The sequence below is a fragment of the Symphodus melops genome (genome assembly GCF_947650265.1).
Source record: "Symphodus melops genome assembly, chromosome: 10".
Taxonomy (NCBI): Eukaryota; Metazoa; Chordata; class Actinopteri; order Labriformes; family Labridae; genus Symphodus; species Symphodus melops.
The window spans coordinates 3,318,843-3,340,965 of NC_136700.1; the positions used below are offsets into that span (position 1 = coordinate 3,318,843).

At 38.6% G+C, this 22,123-nt stretch overlaps 1 protein-coding gene across 3 annotated transcripts in view; it reads right to left on the reverse strand.

Annotated features, from left to right (window-relative positions):
• Positions 1–753: 753 nt before the first annotated feature.
• Positions 754–22,123, reverse strand: part of nectin1b (nectin cell adhesion molecule 1b) — a 147,052-nt gene continuing 125,682 nt past the window's right edge. For 2 of the 3 annotated variants that reach the window (XM_079353294.1, XM_079353295.1), the window contains 2 exons: positions 17,589–17,690; positions 754–3,439 (listed from right to left, as the gene is read on the reverse strand). In XM_079353294.1, the coding sequence (XP_079209420.1) occupies positions 3,173–3,439; positions 17,589–17,690 (369 nt within the window). In that variant the 3' untranslated portion in view covers positions 754–3,172. Of the gene's footprint in view, positions 3,440–12,776; positions 12,964–17,588; positions 17,691–22,123 lie in introns of all 3 variants that reach the window. The other variant, XM_079353296.1, reaches the window with a different exon arrangement.

Consider the following 22,123-nt stretch of genomic DNA (forward strand, 5'->3'; position numbering starts at 1 on the left):
TGCTAAAGCTGCTCTGTGTAAGGTGGATGTGTGAAAAGGCAGAAGGTAGGAAAACAAAAAACTTTAGCCTTTGTTATCAACAAAGTTCAATAGTTAAACAACATTCAACAAGTTAAATAGCAGCACATTGACTTTCAAGGAATATCTGCTTTTGAGCTGCACACATCATTCGTTGTTCTGAACCCATAGTGAATTCTCACCAACACTTTAAACAGCACTACTAAGTTTTTACCTTTGCAACCCACCAACTTTGCTCACATCACCTTTTATTTCATCTACAGACAGCTGAGATAAAGAAACACTCAAATGAAGAAGCAGGTGGAAAAAGTTAGCAACTAGCTTTTTAGCACAGTTGTGCTGTTTGCAGGAAAAGGGCCAGTGTTTCTAGATGATGATGGTGGTGACCAAAAACAAAGCAAAAAGGTAAATGAATATTGAACTTTTGCTATTGGTTTTGCTAACCATAGCTCCAAATGAGAGCTAATGTAGTGCTTTGTATATTGAATTCATGAATATGTAACTTTATAAGGCCACATAAAGGTGTAATGCTGCCACATGTGTGCAAAAAAGAAATCACTTACTGTAGGTTTAAAGCTACCATAATGGATGAGGATGATTACTTACTTACCATGGACTGACATCAACCCAGATGAGTGTAATAAACCTAACCCTCATGAATCAGCTTGCCTGATTGACTTGTTCTCACAAGGACTTAAATTCAAGATGTACAATGCGTGTGTGGACCATATTGACAACACATTAACAGCAAAATGGGTAGTTTGTGAAGTTTAATGTTAAACTGACATCAGATACATTGTTAATATTTACATCAAACAAAATCCAAATTAAAAAAAACAAACAAAAAAAAACAACAGGTTAAATTGATTCACATTATTCCAGCCCGAAAAACAAAAAAAGATTTCACAACCTTAATTAATATCCAGGCAATATCCTTCCACAAAAAATGTACAATAAATGTCAAAAGAAATCTGCTGTAGGCCTATTTATGCATATGTTTAAAAAAATAAAACCTAAATTGTTACAGTATTACAAAAACACAAAACAACAAAGTTGAGGGTGAAAACAAACGTGGCAATAATCTTCAGGACATTCAAAATAATTCAATGTGACTGAAAATGTAAGGAATCATTGTGAAAAGAGATACATGTAAATGCCATCTCAAGCAAACTATGCAGCGAGTTGTGGCACCTACTTTAACAGTTATAATAATAATAATAATAATGATTATTTTTATAATGAAAGGAAGGATGTCATGTATAATAAATGTGTCACAAAAAGACTAAAGTAGTGTTTCAGTGTTTTTTTTTTCATATCGCACATCAGGTACAGCAATATCGAACTCCTTCAGCGGTTCGTTGCCGCTTCTTAAACTAAATGCTAGCACACAAATCCAGCCATTGCAAGACAACAAGGTGAGCACAGGAGAAAGTCTCACAATTTTTACTCTATCCCAATAACCACCATTAAGAATTAACACTAAATTACCTTCAACACCTCAAGGTATTTTTTCACAATTATCACAAACACAAGTAATTTCTTTTCTTCATTTTTTTTTTGTTTTCATACAGCTGACATGGCAAAAAATGTGAACTTTCCGTTTATGCAAATTTGCTGTGTCTAGAGGGCTTGTGTGTGTAGGAGGCAGTATCCTTAAATAGGCTCGTCAAGCACATTAGCTTATGTATGGTCTTAACTGAACAGTCTCAGTGTAAAAGGGACTCTGAAAATAAGTGAAGTGCTATCATATATATAACTACGCAGTCTCTAAAAAAATACAGTAGCAAGCTTTTGTCTTCAGCGTTCCTTCAATTGATTTGAAACGCTTTAGGCTATATTAGTACAAATTATATTCAAAAAAATATTTAAATATGTTAGAAGTGTGGGCTGTCCTTGAAAAAGTCATTCCCTTTTAGTGAACTTGTTTGTTTTTTTCCCAGGACAACCCAGGTATGTGATTGTCTTCACCTATTGCACCCGCATAAAGAGCAACTCCTGCTGGTTGATATCCCCGCACAAAAACAGTGCAAAGACGCACAATGCAATGAGCCTCAAAGCAACCACCATGAGGAACTCAAATTTTCACATACAGATATGGAAAATATGGCATATAGTTGGAGAAATGTAAACCAGGAGAATATAGCACATTGCCAATCAACCAAGTTTATTTCCTGTCAAACAAAGATGTTAAAATGTAAACGTTGGTATGAACGCATAAGGACAAAAAGAATGAAACTAAGTCTTTGGCAACTACTGGCAGATAATGATAATAATAATAGTAGCAATACAACTCATAATAATAGTGTGGGTAGACGGATAATAATACATGGAGGAGTAGAAGAAAGTAATACTGCTGGATCTCAAGCCCTTTGTTTTTCTTAGTGCTAATGAGGATAACATTCGCTTCTAATAGTCCGAAATATCCGCTCCTACATAAGAGCAAAGTTATTATGAAAAGTAATGAAGGGATCAGATGAGAGACTGCCAATTCACATCTTCACAGATCATCCCTGTCATTTACTGTCATTAAAGGGGTAGTCCACGTCATAATAGATTGATAATTAGCTATACAAATTATACGGCATTTGTTTTCTTCTTTTTTTCATCAAAACACACCCGTCACACGTACAGTACAGTATATTACTTTCAAAGAAGCAAGCATATGATTGACAGACAAACAGTAATTAACAAAAGAAGCACGATGCAATAAAAGGTCACTATCACTGTAGGAAATGTAAAAAAAAAAGAAAAATAACATCTTGAGTGATACATGGCATTTTCTGTACACGGTTTTAGACAGCTGGCAAAAAAAGCAATATATTCAGGAGGCAATCAGAAAAAAAATAGGACATGTGGGCACGTGAAGGTGGTGGTGGGGGGAGTGGTGGAAGGGGGTAGTTTGTGTTGGTTACGCTAACATCACAATGTGAGCAGGGTCTTACAGACAGCCTTGGTGGAGTGCACAATACACAGGGGGTTCAGGGACACATATTACAGACACTTTCATCATGTCAGGGAGAAGCCCACATGTGGTTTAAGCGTACAGAATAAACAAAAGCGAGGTGGGAATGGATGCACTTCCCTTCAACAGAGCGTAATTTTCCAAGAGGTGCGATCGCGTCACCTCCTGAAGAGCTAAAAGTTATGTGGCATGTCACACGGATTGCTCCTTGGGAAACGTGTATGGAGCGCGAGGGCCAGGGGCGGGGACAGGGACGGGGACGGAGGCGGGGGCGGGGAAGCTAGTGTTGGAGTACAAAGGCTCGTTAGGTGGCTGCTGCGTGTAGGGATGCTGAGGCAAGAAGGTTACAGGATAGGCTGGAGCAGGTTGAGACTCAGGGAACTGTTCCATGTTGCAGACGCGCTGGTAGCTCATGTATTCAGCCGGGTTCAACACCTCTTCTGGGCGCCTCCCAGAGTCCTGCAGGGAGGGGACAGAAGAAGAAGAAGAAGAAGAAGAAGAAGAAAGCAGATAATTCTGCAGGGTCAAAGGGTTTCCTTTAAGTCAGGGTGTTTACCACAGCAGAACACTAAGTGGTTTATAAAAGAAACATTATGAACTTTATTTTTCAATGTCACAGTTCAGCTCCAAACTGCACAATGATAATAAATATTTATGCATGTTTCTCGACTCTGAGCAACCAACAGGGTCAAAACTAAAACAGTAACAATTCTGTTTTGATGCATTTTTATGCTTTTAATTCTTTATTAAAAAATATCTTTTCTGTATTTGTCATAACATCTGCATTCACTTATCAGATTGTTAAAAATATGTTTTTTTAATAACACATTTTAAATGTTATGTGGACACTTACAGGAAACCTATGAGCACTCCAGCACCAGATGTAAAATTTAATATGCCATGAGTGCATAACGTTTTACACTGAGGGCCCTGCTTTGATCAGAGAGGTACAGATGGTGGTGAGAACTGCTCTAGGCCAGCTACAGAGAAGTTATTCAAAGGCTTGGACACAGATACAGAAAATAGCTGTCTCGACTTTGCTTTGTTTCTCTGACATAATTGCAAATGATGAAAACTGTTGGCACTTGGAGTTAAACAGTGTACATGGTATTTTGGATTTAAGTGAATAACGTTTGTGGATGCATGGGAGATGAACTGAAGAACGACTGGTCAAAATCAGTGAAGCAGATGATGAGATATCCTGTATTTTTGTCCTTGATTTTGATTGAACTACAGGAAAAAGAGGAACTGCATTTCCCAACAGATAGTTTAAAAACATCTACCTGTGAAAGTCCATCTGAGAACTGCCCGTTTTTCTGTTTTAATTAAGTCTGTCTTATGATAAATAGCCATTCCAAACTGGAAAAAAAAACCTGAGCACATAATGGAGGTTGTTTTCACAGATTATGGAAAAAACATTAAAGGGCATTAAACAGCTTCAACTGCGGGTCTCTATGTATTAATATGTGGAGTGCTTTTGGCTGATTTTATGAGGTTACACATCCCTGTTATCAACATGTATGTTGATAGGAATAGCGGAATAGTGTGAACTTTTTCATAGCAGACTGTGGAAAGTGTTCTCTTAATCTCTCCTAATTGAACCAAAACAACTGCAGCAGCTACTCTGCTGTGTTTGTGTTACATCATAACGTTTAAAGCATCCATTGTCTGACACTTTTTCTATTAGAATTCAAAACACAGTGCTGTTCGCTCCACTTCAAACTTTATAATGGCTTAAAGATCTTTAATGGAGCTGTGTACTCTGTGTCCTCAGGAGGTCAGCCACCGTGCTGAAGTCTCTGTGCAAACTGGTTGTAGAGCTGTAGCTTTGAATACAGACAAGTCTGCAGAAAAGAGCGTAGGTTTGGATTTAGTTTGCATCATTCGGTGGGTGTGTTAGTTTTTAATCACAGCACTTGCACTGGGAGAGGAGTTCAGTATTCTGCTGTGCTTTGTCAGAGATGTGCCAGCTTGTGTATGGGGAGTCAACTGCTTAACACCACAGATGTATTGTGCTATTAAAAAATTACTGACACTGTAACCAGTGTGTTTGTGATCATCGTAAAAGTTGCAGCACAACCACTGCAGGCCATTAAACCACTACGAAATGCAGAAAATGGGCTAAATAACATAAGGTCACAGATTATTTTCCCCCTGCCTTTCAAGTTAAATCACATTTGTTTGTTTTTTGTACTTTTGGAAAATTCAGATTCTAGTTTTAAGACACAGAAGTCCCAGAGAAACTAACACAAGTTTGTTTTCCACTCAAATTAAAAGACTAAAACAAACTTCATGCTACTTATACTGAGAGTCCTTCTAATCAAATGAACAAATCAGTGGGAAAACAGGACACTAGAACAACAACTACAACTATAGCACAACTACAACACTTGACACCTGTGACTATACACTACTTTTTCTATTCTTCTTGTTTGAGTGCCCTCTAGTGGCTACGCTGCACTTAACTTAGCATTTATCATGAGGGACTCTAAATCGTGTGTGTTTGATTTGTTACCAGATAAACAGTGATTGAGAAGACTGAACTTTGATAATGATATAAGATCACTGGCTATAACAAACACAATAAAAAAAGAATACACACATAAGAAGACGAAAGGAAATTAAAACTTACACAAAGGAAGATACAAACTCTCTTACAATCGTTAATCTGCCTAAAAACAGATGCATGTGCCAAAAGAAATACAGAAATATAAAAGTCTTTATAAAAAAATAAGTATGTCAAAGCTGACTTTGAAGTTGATGAATATATGTTACATAAGTACTGTACTGTATCGTATATTGTATCTCATCGTGCAGTCAAGTATCATAGCATATCTCATTGTTTGGTCACGTATCATACGATAATCTATTGTATCCTTTCGTAATATATCTTATGTATATATTATATAGAGTGAATTATTTAAGTGATCAAAATAAAGATTTTACTTTTCAGGCCATTAACAGTCTAAGGTCACTTGAAAGCCTAACACGTTTAGACTGTTTAGCCTAATGTAAATTACATTTTATTGCATACGTAAATAAGGACACAAACAACAAGTACATTTAGAGAGAAAGAGAGTCAATAATTGCCCGAAACAAAAAACGGATTTAAAAGGATTCTGGGAGGGATGAACGCTGAGACGAGAATAGCAGATCTCACAGAGACAAGGCGCTGAGCGGTGATTGTGTGTGAAGGTGAATCAGTGTTTTCACAGAAGACGGCGAGAGGGTAAACCTTTCCTGACGCACACGCCTGAGACATTGACAGAAATGTCTGAAGTCCTTATTTGTTTCAGGTCAGATTAAAGGACCACTGAGACAGCCGAAGAAAAAAGTTCTGCTTGGTTAAGAATTTCTTTGCTTTCTGACATAACTTTGGTTATTCCAGGCTCAATTTAAACCAGCAGCCTGCGAAACAGTTTGACTCTCACAAATTCAGACCTGAAACTTAAGCAAAGTGCTGACAATAGAAGTCTGACAAATGATCAAGTGTCACTCTGATGAAAAACATAACCAGCTGAGAAAAGTTTTCACTGAGAATTGCTCAGACCAGAGAAAACAATGTGTCACCTTTTGTGACACCTTTTGGACTTTTTTTCCCAAAGCAATAGTTTGAGAAATAGTTTAGTTTTCTGTGCACAAAGAATGGGTCTTATAACATAATTTAGATCTGGAAACAGAAGACAGTTAGCTTAGCACACTGACTGGAAACCAAGAGAAACTGTTAGCATAGTTTGATTTAACGATTAAAATCTTTCAACCATGTTTTAATCAAACACAATATTTCAAGTACAGTTTCAGGTACTGGTTTGCATGGTTATTTCGAGGTGATCCTTAAAAGTGCTTGTAAGAACATTTTGTTATTAATAACAATTTAAGCCAGCACTTTTGCCTTGGCTATGCTAATCAATTTCACCATCTACCAGTTTAGTATCCTTAGTTTCACTGGACTATTAACATAGGGAGCCAATTGGTTTTTCTGGGTAGCTAAAAGAATAGTAGGCTACAGTAGTAGTGATTAGCAAAAGAGCTAATTAGCTCATTTCCCAAAAATGCCAAGCTCTACCTTTCAAATTGGCATGGTGAAAAAAGGTTATACAAAGATGTTTTGTCTTGACAAGAGACTGTTTTGCAGTAACTTTGGTTGTTTTCTTGAGATCTTGACTTATTTATCTTATTATTTCGGGATCATGCCTGTTTTCGCTTGCTAACTTAATTTCAGCCATGTCCTCGAGATCTCAAATAACGTATGTAGTTATCCCAAGATAACGGGATAAATAAATCTAGATCTTGGGAAAAACAGAAATGTGCTTGATATCACAGAGAAACTCAAAGGTATGAATGATCTGTTTCGGGTTTATGTTAGACAAAGTCCACCGGCACCAAAACAAACTTTCCAGGTTTTGCTTGTTTTGTTATGTGTACTGTTTTATGACTAATTTATGAGATTACACTATATCTGATGTAAGTGTCTTATTTATCATTTATGAAGGGCAAGTAGCTTCTAGAAAGAATGTGTTAGAGTTACATATCTGTAACTGGGAGTGGGAGGTATTTACGTTGGGTTCCTTCCATTATGGATGTTGATATGGTCAAATCGATCTCCAGGAGGCTCGGCAGTGCAGCCTGAGCTGAATCAGAGATCTCTAAACCTGCTGAGAGCCAAATACCTGCTGCACTGACAGCACACCTACATGCTGCACATTTATAGGAGGGCAGCTAACAAAAACAATCACAAATACAAACCTGCTGTCGGAAAAAAAAACATGTCTGCTTTGCTGTTAGTCACTGGAGTTTAGATTCCTCCTTCAGTGTCCGTCAAAAGTTTGGGCTTTTGTGTGTGTGTGGGTTTTTTTTTGTTGATGCAGTTAGGTATTTGACACAAAAATAAGTTTTGAATCTTTTCTTTTTCATCCATTTCACTGAGCCTTGAGCCGCCATAGACTTTTTAAAAACTAGTTTAACCTCTAACTTTTGTTAATCGATACATTTCTTTATGGCTGAAATCTATTCCACCTTTGGGTGATCTTCAGCAGAAGTCAAACTGAACGAGTCTTTTTCTGTTTCAAAGACTGTCAACATTAAACTCCAGGCAGCAGGCCAGGGATTTGGATGATTTAGGATGATGGCCAAATGGAAGACACTAACTTACTTTTAAAGGGAACTTAATGTTTAGTAGGCCATTAATGGAAAATATTCTTTTAGACTTTAAGAATTGAAGAGGCAGCAGACAGCGTTTTTTATTTTGTGAAATTAAACTGAAATCATCTGACGGTTAAAGAAAAGTGCAGCAAAGAGTTTTCCATTCCTCTGGTTTTACACTTGTGTTTGAATCAATGTTAAGATAGGGAGTGAAATATTCTGTGGCTGCTTTGGAAGATAAAAACTATTAGAAAGTAACGATGGAATAGAAGATAAATCTTAGCCAGAGCCTGCTGCGGTGACGTGTGGCTGCTGCAAGGATGAAACACAGAAAGTGATGGAAAACTAAAAAGCAACAATTGTTGATTTTTAATTTTTGACACAGACAATAATGTGGCGGTGGAGAGGAGCAGTAACATCTGGACCTGATACACGTCTTTTTATTCATTTATTTATTCTTAAATAATTATGACACCTTAAAACTTGACTAACATGCCTGAAGTGCCATGGAAGAGCAAAACCTGCACTGGAGGGCAACTAAAACTTCATATTTTCAAGTTTAGGGTCACTGACCCAGCTGCTGTATTTGTTGGGAGGACTTGTTAGAAAGCGACATGGTGCATTCAGGTCCACGCTGCAGAAAAGGCTCATTCAGTTCAGAAACTCTTTACAAAGCCGATCAGAGGTCATTTGTGCTGTTTCACTTTGTCACACAAACTCATTTTAACTGACATGAAAACTTTCTTTTCTTTGTTCAAAATGTAAAGCGAAAAAGTTGATAGAAATGTTCTGTAATCATGCATACATTTCAAAGTGAGGTTTATCTAAATGAAATCTGTCTCACCTTGAAGTCCTTCTGAAACACCCATATGTTGGACAGATAGCACCTTGGAGAAATATGGCCTGAATACATTTTAATATCTGATCATTGTGTAACTAAAATAATGAATGTATAATAGGAAATACAATCAGGCTGTGATTAACAGACGGCTGATTTATTTAACTGATTCCTTTCAAGCCTCTGACCAGAGGTGAACTAAACGTCCTTTATTCTGCTCAGAGAATAAAAAAGGAATTTGACTCCCTGGATTTGAACTTGAGGTCTGGTCTGTGGCTCAGCAAACCAAGGCTTGATTGAACGTTGTGACCTCTTGACTGGAGCCAGTCAGGACAGCGCTTAATGCTTATTGCAAACAAGTAATGTTCCCAGGAGGACCTTCATGTTTAACATCCTCATCTGCTACACTAAAACATCAATTACGTTGCTGCTGACTGAACACATTGTAAACGCTGACCTGAGTCAATGTTCATGCATTTGTTTTCTTTGTGTCGCAGTAGTTTTATCTGACGGTTTCACATGTTTTCAGAAAAGATTTGAAACGTTAAACATTGACGCGAAATATTATATAGATTAATTTTCAAGAAATATTTAATTGTAAAAATCAATCTCAAGAGATGTTTTAAATAGGTTATAAATGGCTGACAGATGAAGATTATACTCCCTGTTTTAATTCAATTCAACCTGTTCCAATAGTGTCCTTAAAACACCCACATATTTGAAAGCAGGCTGTTCTGAGCGCCTCTTAGATAACGTTCACTTTGAGCCTCATTTCATGAGAAATGATGATAGTGTAATGAAGATTTTTTTAAAACCTACATCCAGAATAAATTAAGTTTTACTGGATATTTTTGGAAGACTTTGAGGAGCTTCTTCCCACATGCAGCCGCCAAAGATTTAATAGCAAAGATAAATCGGGGGTGTTAATGCAGACTGCTGCACATGGTTACGTATTAAAAATGAGGTTACTCTATGCAGAAATATTAAAATCTGGTCATTTGCTTCATTCAAAGTCATAAGTAGAGAGGCAGAAGAAACGAGAATATGTTCCCCCTGTATAGTCAAAATGCTCATCTCTCTATATATGAAATTTAGCTTCTGAATAATCAGGATGAATGGTTGGACTTGTCAAATTGAGATGTAGAGAGAACTTGCTCGAGCACACTGACGAACCAATGCACATTGGATTTTCTCCTTGCTGCTCACCATGTTCTGTGCACGCTGCAGAACGTTGGCTGCTGCTACACGAGTCGTCTGCTCAAGTGTAAAACTGCAATAAGCATTTAGAAGAGTGGCTGTGATGGCTGCCTCCCATGAAGCTTTTCAAAAGCTCTGCCTTTTATTGCGAGGTTTATAGTCGCTGCGCCACAACCATCTTCTATCGTGTGCTTTAAGAGGGAAGTTACCCACAAACACTGTGCATGAGTGAATCAGTTTAGAATTGAAAGATAATGATAAATATTATATTATCCCCTGCCTACTTCCCTGGTTGAAAATGTTTGATACTGAACACATTTTCTGAATCATCGCTGGCGTCACATGTCACTTGTTTTCCTGGAAAAAGATCCTCTGCCACACTGAGCTTGTTCAAATGTTTAGATTCTTTTTTTAAACCACGTGGTTTAAAAAAAATTAAAATCTCTGTTGGTCAATGATCGATAGTATCGGAAGACACTAAAGCTTTAGATGAACACTGCAGATCTTCAGTCATATTTTTAACTCAAAGCTGCAAGAGTGTGAAGAAGAACTATCACAGGTTGGTAAATACTGATGTTGCCCAAATTCTTTTTGTGTCTCATAAAGATGCTGAAGTCACACTGATGTCTCTTACAAACACTCAGAGAGCAGAGAAGGTGACAGCCAACAGTTCTTTTGTGTCAATATGATGGTTTGATGTCTGCCATATTTTAGTAATTAAAAACGGGAAATTTCCCAGGATTGAGTGCCAAAGACTTCAATTTCTGTTGCAATTTCTGTTGATACTTAAAAACAAGTATCAATATTGTATCAAGCCATGGCTTGAAGGATTGTGGCGTTTGGGGCGTCGGTGGCCGAGCAGCTATGGGTGCTCCCCATGCACAGAGGCTGTAGTAATCAAAGCAGGAGGCCTGGGTTCAAATCAGACCTGTGGCACCTTTACCCCATGTCTTTCCCCACTCTCTCTGTCCCTGATTAACAACTCTATCCACTGTCCTGTCTTTACAATAAAGGCATAAATAGCTTATAAATAAATGTGTGACAATCACTTTATTAGTTTCATTTGATAGCATATAACAGAAATTGCAGTTTTGAAGGCAGTCACATCTTCTCAATCTTAACTTTAACTGGTAAAAAGAAGCATTTTTAGGTGTGGTTGTAGATGTTTTGTGCAGAAATACCGACAGAGAGGCTTACTGATAAAAACAGGTGCTATTATTTATGTTGCATGATAAAAACATTTGCATATCACTGATTGTTGTGTTAAGGTCTATTCGACTTTTTGACATTGTGATTTCTGCTTTTTGTGTTGTTGGAATTCAAACTGTATCTCCTGCTGCCAACCGGAGCTCATGGTGTGGATTTAAATTGTCTCTGCCTGGGGCTGTCAGACCTGAGAGTCACCTCCATAATAAACCAAAAGCTGCAATGCAAGATGACAAACAGAAATAATGTGACTTCTGTCTGTTAGTTATCATTCTGCCTGTGTATCATATCATTTAAGAAATGTACAAGAAGTGCTTATTCCAGCTGTAGATTTTTTTTTTTTTTTGCACAACAGTGAATTTCACTTCTACACATTTATGTCCCAGGAATGCAATTGCCTCTAAATGTAGGGAGAATTGCTGCTGCACTATTTCAATAACACACATTTTGCTGAGCACCTCAGCAGGTCTCAACAATTGCCTGAAGAACGCTCCTGAATTGCCTGGAGAATAACCTGCCTGTAGAATTGTCATAGAAACCAGTTAAACCAGCCGAGCAACATTGGCCATTTGCCCCCCTTTATATCCCACTTTGTTGGATGTGTGTAATGACGGTGTTGAGTGTTTTGTCGAGGACTGTGTTTGTGTGTTTGTGTGAGATTGGAGGATTTCTCCGTCTCTCTCCTCTGGGCTCCAGATGAGATATCGGAGCAGCATCTTGGAGGCGAGTGCTTGTTTTCCCTGCTAGCCAATCAGGGCTGTGGAGTGTGGCATAATCAGCAGAGAAACACATTTTGTTTGTCTGCTTATAAAAAAATATATATTATAACTGATGCATCTTCAATGTTTGACACTGTCATTTTTGATAGGAAACAACTCAAAAACAGCCTAAAGCACAGTGAAACTTTCTACCTCTAAATTCAATTTCACGGACGGTGATTCAACATTTCTCGACGTTCATGCAACGTACACATGCAGCCAAATCTCCCATATATTTGACATAAATATGAAATGTTAAACATTTACACGGAAGCTACTATCTATAGATTTCTCTAGGATCAGAATTCATGCACTAAAATACCAAAAGACAAGAAGAGGATGAAGTGAGTCACACTTTAAATTTTCTGATAATAATAGAGCACTTTTATGTCCGATCTTGTGACGGCACGCAATTATGTGCAGACTGGATTCTGGTTTGATTGCATCTCTTCACATCTCTGCCACGAGGGCTACATTGTGTGGAAATAAGAGCCTGAGAAATCTCCACCTCGATCCAAATCACTGCAGAGCAGCGAGGGGGAAATCAAAAGATGGCCAGGACCAAAGAGGGAGGAAGACAACGGAACCATGTGAAGAACATAAAAGGGAGGTCTGTGCATGTGAAGGGAGGGGAGGAGTGCATCAGTCTGTGTACCTTGAGGCCAAAGTCTGAGGGGAAAGGCCTATAATGGCATGCGCTAGTGTGAGCTAGGCTGGATGGTTGCATACTCGACAAGGTCCCCAGGGCCAGTGTTAGCAGAGCTTCGTGGGCTGGGAGAGGAGGCCAAAGCTGCAGTATCCAGCTCCGCATACTGGACATCACAGTCCTTGTGGCCAGAATTCTGGAGACAAGAGAGGCGAGAGGTGTGTGAGGAGTGAGGCAGCCAAAATATGAGAGAGTGAGAGAGACAGACTGAGTGGAAGAGAGAGGAGAGATGGGGAAATAATGTCAGCAGATGATCTGATGGTCTTGGGGACATTCTGAGTTTGTGGGCAGCCGTGTTAGAGAGAAGAGCAAAGAAAATATGAACAAGCATGGAACAGGTAAACAAAAAATCAAACAAACAAATAGAGATGACAAACACAAATCATACGAGTCGGACAGAAATGAATATGAGACCACAAATAAAAGGTTAGAGGTGGAGAAGGACTTCAGACTTTGTTTACATGCACATCAAGACATTTTCCATTGTTGTGATTCAGACAATAGTTTGTTTATTTTTGTCCAGTTGTATTGTGTTTATGTTAGATCTGTTTGCACGAGCAATGATGCAGAGCTGAGAGATGATGGGGATGAAAACCGACTCTAAACAAAAACAATTGCTGTAATTAAACAGATCATCACACACTGGCCAATGTTGCAACTCTAAACCTATGTCAATGCAATCTTTTAGAAAACTCTAAAGACAGGACCATATGCATACTGAGTGTATTGTAGAATCACTGTTGGCTGCAACTGCAGTTACTGTGCTGGATGAGTTTCCTTCTTATTGAGAATGTCAGGGTGCATGTAAACACAGAAAAAGGCCTTCATTTAACCAGCTTTCGACCACGGTGCAAAAACACAAGTAGGATAATTAACTGACAGATTAACTGGGTGAGCATTTGGCTGAGTGAATGATTGAGTAAATGACCTGAATGGGTTAATCAATAAATGACAATGAGGGCTTTCAGTGTTGTTTATCCTATTTCAGAATTCTTCTTAGATTGTCCTCTTCTGCCTCACATTGGAGACCGCGGGGCTGAGAGTCAATAATCATCTAAAAAATGATGACACTCACTGACAACACAAGTGTATGCACGCACTGTGGAGTACATACAGTGTGACAGGTTTCTGTAAAAACAACAAAACGGAAGTGTTGAAAGAGACAGGAGAGACAAAATGAAATGACAAAAAGGTAACAGGGCAGCATTCAGGCAAACACATTTTTGATTTCCTCAATCCCATTTTACCTTAAAGCTCCTGTGTGGAGCCTTTCGTTTGTGTTGATTTGGCGCACCCCGGTGGACAAAGCAATACCTCTCCTTTCCTTTCCTTGCCTTACTTGTCCTGTATATGTGTACGTAGTATTTTCTGATGATAAATCCAATGCTGCGTTCTTTTTAAAGTCACATGTATCACTAAGCAGGAATCTTTTACCACTTCATCTGACACCTACCCTGCAGCAGCAGTGTGAAGCTTTTATATTTACAATATAGGAATATCTGTCTTGTTGCTATTGGTCTTGCATTCTTTAGAAAGTCATACAAAGTGATAGATATTCATTTCCAACTGTTTCATAACCAGCTTAAAACACCTCACAGGAGCTTTAACGGTGATTATAATGGACATTTAAATCTGATCAATTATATGTTGAACAAACTGACTAAAGATGGATGTTTGTGTGGATAGTCCACAAACCAATGTGACTGTGCCGAGGTTTATAAAACTGAGCTGAAGGGTGACAGGAATCAAAAGATAATGCACACGTTTATTCTGCGGCTGTTTCGTTCAGGAGCTAAAAACATCAGAATCTCCTTTGCTGCTGCTGCTTCAGTACATTTATGTTTTCTAAAATTCAAAACGACTGCATTAGATCGTGGATATTCAATCAAATGGTTATATCATTCCTATTAGTCTGTTGGCTTGGTCCTGGTAATGAAAATGGTGTAAATGTGAGGGCATTGTGACATCAGCTGTCTTGTATATACCATGAGGGGGTGTGAGGGCTGAACTGCAATGAGATGATACCTGCCGCCCTCCAAATGCATCTGTGTACCGTATTTCAACCTGAGAAAGGATTACACAGAAACAATTGAATCTTTTACACATTTTCACATTAATAATTCAGGCTTGCGCAATCTCTCCAGCGTTTCATATTTACGCAGCACTCACCCCCTGCACTCGTTGGATATTTAAATATCTGTGATATTTGTCATGACCAGGGAGCAATCAGGGGGAAAATTACAGCCACATCGCACTCCAAAATTGGCAGATAGTGTTTTGCCTCGAGAGAATCATCATTAGTAACAGTCAACGCTCAGCAGTCAATGCATGTCTCTCACAAATAGTGTTTTAAGAAGCTCACTGATGCCCCATTCATCTTAAGAGCGGCCCTGAACTTCACTTTAAGTGGTATGTTATCAGAGCTAACAAATGAATCTGAGGAAAATCTACCCTCTGTGTCCAAAGATTATCAGAATTTAACATCTGCTTCCTTTGAGCGTACAACTGAGGAAGCTTAACATCCTTGAATGACTCCACAGAAAATCCAAATAAATCTGTTCGGGGAAGAGGCTGATCGTGAAAAGATGAGTCATTTAATAGACACGTTAATGCAGAACTTCAGAAAAGCAACACACTTACAAACAATCTGAGGTGAAGTTTTTATGAAGGGGGTTAAGCTAGGATAGCATGCATGTCTTTTAAATCAAGGAGAAACCCTTTTTACCAAACACAGCAGACAGAAAACAGATCAAACACATGTTGAACTTATAAACCGGAGTGGTTTTAAAAGCCAATTATTTCTTCTGACCGCTTTTTAAAAATATTAATATGTACGTAAATGATTGAAAATATGTGACTTTGAAAGACATCTAGTGGTGACATAGAAAATTGCAGCCATTTGATAACCACTTCTGAACAGTCTGAAACCGTGAAGGAGAAGTGTTGTTAGCTATGAAGCATGAACACAGCAGAACCTTGTCAGTGTTTAGTTTGTCCATCCTGGGCTTCTGTAGGAACATCCAAGTCATGTGGAGAAGAACTAACTTCTTCTGTAGATTCATTGAGCACATTCAGGTCACAGAAAACTTGACTCCTATGTTTTGGTTGATAAAACAACAATATTTGAATTCATATTTGAATCCATGGCTGCTGATTGAGCAAATTAAATCTTCCACAATGGTCCACTAAACCCAAAGATCAAGCTTGGTGTCATCCAGTTCATGTGAAGACCAAAATCTGCCACATGATTTGTCCACTTAATCTCAGACTCAGCCGGTCTGTGGCTCTCTTTACAAGAATACAACAATAATAAATATAAATAATACACAAAAACAAAGTTTGACCAAAATGGAGAGGGACTTTCAGAGGCAGTGTGCTTGACTTTATCTGTAACATCAGAACTGACTATGGATAAAAACAAAAACTGGATTAAAGAAATGGACAAAGCCTTTCACCTGCAAAAGCACAGAGCCAATGGGAAAGCCTTAACCTGCATTATTTCTGATGAGCAGCAGGGGGATACTACATGGAGTTGAAAAAAGACAGAGGTGCCTGTTTGCAACAGTGAAAAAAATATAAAAAGTTCTGATGAACTAATTTTGTATATGATGATTCTATGAAAACCTGAACTCAATGTTTGTACTCAAAGTAAATACAAAAAAATCATTTTGCATTATTATTGTATTTAACCTGCTCAATACGAGACAAATAGGAGGCAAATGCAGGAGGGAATTTTAACATGTCATCGTGTTAATGTCATTACTTTCTGCACTCCAGCTTCTTCTCCACCCTAACAGCAGATGCTTCCTTTTGACACACAACATGACACTCTCACCTTCATTAGTAATACAGTAAATGCTGGTGATACTAATTTAAAACAGACTTTCCCTGTCTGCTATACTGTATAGCTGCTGCATTTACCACTCTGAGACTCTTTCGAAAGGATTTCTCTCTGCTGGCACACATTGCACACTCCCGGGCCTTCGCATGCACAAAAGCTGTCTTAAAGTGCCAGAGTTTTATTTTTCTTTAACTCAAAGTCGAGACTCTAGCCAAAGCAAATAAAGCCTCAGAAAGTCTCCAGCATCTGTGGCACTGAGGGAAGCTCCGCACAGTTAGCAGAGGCCTCTGATACAACAAGGCAAACACTTCACAGTCAACAGTTAGCACTCAGGGGCGATGATGTACTGTCGAGCATCACACTGCAATTTATCTGCACATGGTTGCCATGCAAACACAAGCGTAATTATGATGGATTAGAGGAAGAGGGTGGAGGGTGAGGCAGAGGGCAGAGCAGGTGAGTGTAGGGTCAGAATGTAAAAGTACGCTGCACACACACACACACACACACCTACACACACACACACACACACACACACACACACACAGTGAAGTAAAGTCAGCTGGCCTAGAGTATGAGAGAAAGGTGAGTGGTTCAGATGTAAATGATGAGATAAGGAGCTTAGTCAGAGCACCCAGTGGATTTACTGGTCAGCTTGTTAGAAAAGCACTCGTCCACTTTTTCACACCATACAAGCAGCAGAGACAGAATGAGCTCGCTTATAGATCCTCAGTGACATTCAGGACGCGTCACAGTGCTGCGTTTCATTTGTAAATCAATTCTAAAATGCCTCCGAGTACAACGGCTCACATAAAGTTCAACCCTTTCACCGGCAATTACTTCAGGCCGACGGCAGCGGCTGTGGGTGACCCCCTTCATAAAGAAGCTCCTCTGAACCCGCTCATGGCGTCACAACTCACCGGCTTATCAGTGAAGGGGGTCGACTCAGAGGGTGCCATGTCGTAGTAAGGAGGCTGAAGAGGGAGCTTCTGCATTTCCTCGTCCTTGTCCAGGTGAACCACCTGCGAGAAAACACAGAGAGCTCAGAGAGACTCGTAATGAGATCATAAACTATCCACAGCCCATCCGGGTCAAGCAGTTCCAAAAGGCAAGGTCACTTTTCAATTTGCACTTTGCAGAAACTAGTTCCTTTTGTTGCATATACAGTACATTCATTTTGAGACACAACGCTTCAGCAGCAGGATCTCATTTTGAAAGATTCTTTTTACTCTGTGTTCTCACATTTGTTTTGTCAAAGGTAATGAGCTGAAACAAGATGTGAAAGCTGACAAGAAATGCAGCCTGACAGCAGTTTGAACTTTATCCACTCTGCTGAACTTCATGTGCGCATCACAAATATTCTGTCAAATTAATCACTTCCATATCACACAAAGGTCTGATGCAAACTTCTGTAACAGAGTATTTCTGAGGCTTCTGTAAAGATGGGCTAGCTGGCTGTGTGTATATTGTTTTTTTTGCATGTACTGTGAAGTTTTTTAAATTCTTCAATGATTCTTAACTGAAACTTTAGGTTCAGCTCATCCAGAGACTCTGTGAATCGACTTTGTCCTATTCGAGAGGAATATCTCCTCCGACATGTTGAGTGCAGATACTCTTGAGGTTAAAATTTGAAAGTAAAAACAAATAATCATTGTTATTTTTTTTGTTTTTATCTCTTCAATGTGTACAAATCCCTACAGTTTAACCTGTTTGAACATAAAACCAAACCGAAGACACCACAAGTCAACCTAACACACAATTATATAGAGAGATACTTATTCTATTGATTGCAAGCTGGGAAATTGTGGAAAATATCTTTAGGGAATCATCTGGGAAGATAACAAGAGATAGAGTATGTGCAGGCTTTTTAATAGTCACTTTTTACACTACAGTGTTAAATTAAAAACAGTTGAATTTCATTATCACTGCATAATTCTCTGAACAGCTCAAGAAGTTTGTTCTCGGAACATTTGAAAACATGAATAATAAGCCTTAAACGCGAGATATTCATGTTGAAAGAGAGCAGGCACAAAAAATGAAGGACGGAAATGATGGAACTAATCCTGTTTCACTTTAAATATATACATCAAAACAACATGAGTCACACCATGAAACTGCACGTACAGATTTTTTGTAACCCAAGGCTCTTTTTTCCCCCCAAACAAACATGAAAACAAGAGATGACACATTTGTGACAGCTGCTTTTTTTTCTCAAGTACCAGCAGACTTTGGGGGCTGAGGCATATATCTAGTTTGGTCTTAAATTGAAGGTGCAGTTCTCAGGTTTTTTGCAGCATTTAAGAGAACTGCAGGTGGGCAAAGGGGTCCTCTATAGTTTTCATTCTGCAGGTGGCCAATCGAAAAGTTTCTGCACAGCGTGCTCCTAATTGATCTGTCAAACTCTGTAATAACCACAATAAGAAGTGAGATGCCACTGACAGCCAAGTACCTTTTGAAGGGTTTCTTACAGTATATTCAAAACAGGCTCTATACACCTTCAATGACAGGGTGGAATTAATTAATTCTCTAATGACAAAGGCACACTCACAAAACGTTCATTAAACTTTCATCAGGCATGCGCATTGCAGTAAAGAAAGGAAAAGAAATGAATGAAAGTCACCGAGAACAATGAAGTCATGGCGGTAATATATGGGAGATTTACATAAAAGGTGTTGAGCGTTTCCTCTCTATACGCTTCACTTTGAGAGATCGAAAGGCTGCCAAATGCTGCCTTTCTCTGAAAAAAGGTGTTTGAATGACGGAGAAAATGCACTCCATGAGTGTAAAGGCTCCGTTCACATCACATCAAAAGGTGAAGGCTTTAACTACAGTATGTTCGATTGTGTTGAGCTACAGCAGCACACTTCATATGTGTTCATTAGCTGGAGGAGACGTCGATGTGGAGCATGAAGACATCAGTCTCCTGCAGGGTTGTCATGTTTTTGGCTCGCTCAGTAACACACAGCGAGTGTTGATGATGTAGTGAGCGCGGAAGTTGATACTTTGGTGGTGTTGCTGGTGTTGCTCTGTGCATAGGGCCATGATAAACCCGTAAGTTTGCCAATTTTCTTCAGGCCAGTCGAGTCACCTAGCAACCCATCTTGAAATAAAGCTGTAATATTCAACTCTATCAGGTTCCAATTACAATGCTGTGATAAAGTGCTTTACCCGACGCCTGAGTGTGTGTGTGTTTTTTCTATGTCATCAAAACCTTAAATCAGGTTTTCATTATTGTTTCGGAAAAACAAACTCAGCAGCAAAAGGAACAACAACACTGATGTATTTGTCAAGTTTAAGTTAATTAACCATCTCTGTCACTATTTCTTTTTCATTGTCAATATTTTATTTTGCATTCTAGATAACACCAGCACAGGAAGTAGGAGTGCTCAGGGCGCAGCAGCTGCCCCTAAAATCAGCCTCAAATAAAATCATCAGCTTGTACATAATTAAACTTGTGCTTACAAAGCCTTATAAAGGCATAGGTAGATGTGTTGTTGATGTAGCACACCATTTCATCATGTTTCTTGTCTGTTTATGATAGTGGTCTGTAACTTGATTATAATACATCCTGTAGAGGGAAACAGTAGGTCAGAGCTTTTCTATCATCGTGCACACATTAAGATGTTACAAAGGTTTTTTTTGGGTTTTTTTTTTTAACAGAATCAAAGTAATAAAAGGTGTTTGATCATCTTGTCAGACTAAACAGCATGTTTATCTGGAATATGGAGTTTAAAGGAGTAATATATAAGATATCTAATGAATTGAATCATAAAATCACCTTACTTTATGATCAGACATGAAGGAAACATGCTGTGTTGAAGCTTCTCTGACAACAATGCAGCAGCCAGTATGTCCTCCTTCTAACTTTAGCTTCTGGTCCTGCATGGTCTGTTTTTGTTTGGACCAGAGAAGTTCTTGCTAGCGAGGGGGGCACATCTCTCGCCAATGTTTCTGGACTGCAGTGCGAATTGTAAACGCTACAGACGTTACAGACAGAAGTGGTAACCTGTATCTTAGATAGATAGATAGATAGATAGATAGATAGATAGATAGATAGATAGATAGATAGATAGATAGATAGATAGATAGATAGATAGATAGATAGATAGATAGATAGATAGATAGATAGATAGATAGATAGATAGATAGATAGATAGATAGATAGATAGATAGATAGATAGATAGATAGATAGATACTTTATTGATCCCGAGGGAAATTCAGTTTACCACGAAGAGTGTGAACAATACTGTGTGAGTCTCTGTTCACAGACTGATGACATCGAGTTCAAACACACTCACTCACACATCACTGCTATGTTAATTATAAACTACAAACTTGTTATGTGTCACATCTTTGTCAAATTCAGTGTGATGTTTTTTTTTAATTCTTAACAACCACATGACTAAATTAGATAGAAAGTTGTGTTGCAAAAAGTACATCATCACCATGCCTGACTATGCATAAATGAATAATATCCATACACTACGCCAACAGTTGTTCAGTTAAGGAATCAATTTATGTTTAAATAAAGTTCAGAAAACGTACCCTGCAGCTGTATACAGTGAGAGTGACTTTATTTGGGGTTGTGCACAGGTTCTACGCTTATTGATTATCTCATTCACAGTATCAGATCATCAGGATGATTGACAGCTGGTGTCGTCGTTCAGAGGAAGCCTTTTTTTTTGTTAGGTGTAAGGTTTTTCAGATTATCATTCAATATTGATTTTTGGATGAAAATAAATGACTCAGTGTTGAAGGGCCAGTCGGTGTTGCATCATGAACTTATGTGCGGTAAGTCTTCCAGCACAGAATAGAGAAAAAAAACCTTGGACCTTCAACGTGTTTTCCTGTGGGTAACCACATATATTCTGTTCTGCACATGCCCCCTCGTATAACGCTGATGCTTCTTGTTTATGCATCCGTGATTATTGTTCATTCACGCAGACTTTACTCATCATGTCATGAACCTTCTGTGATATTTTTTCCTTTTGCTTACTTTTAGTTTTGTGGATGTGAGCTTGCTGAGTGTGCAGATTATTTTTTTTTTTTTTAAAAGCAACTAAAGCCATAGAAGGGAACATATTAAATCCTGTTAAGTTTCTATTACAGGCTCATCTCTCTACTAATCTCCAGTGAGGCTGGCATTAGATGCCTTGCTCAAGCACTCCTCTGCAGTTGTTGTGCAGGGAGGAAAGGACATTACCTTCCTTACTTCCATTACTTTCTCTGCCCAGCTGTCCAGGAGTTTGACCTTGGAGCTATAAAGAGTACCATAAAGTTAGATTTAAAATGTCAGTAGTGCTGATACGCCGTGGTCAACTGTGCGGATAGGTGAATCATCAATTATTCATGTTCTAATAACTCTTTTTTACACGTAATCGCCCCAATTTGGAGTGGCCAAGTATAATGCAACACAGTCCTTGACAACAGTAAAGGTCTCTGCGAGCTCTCTGT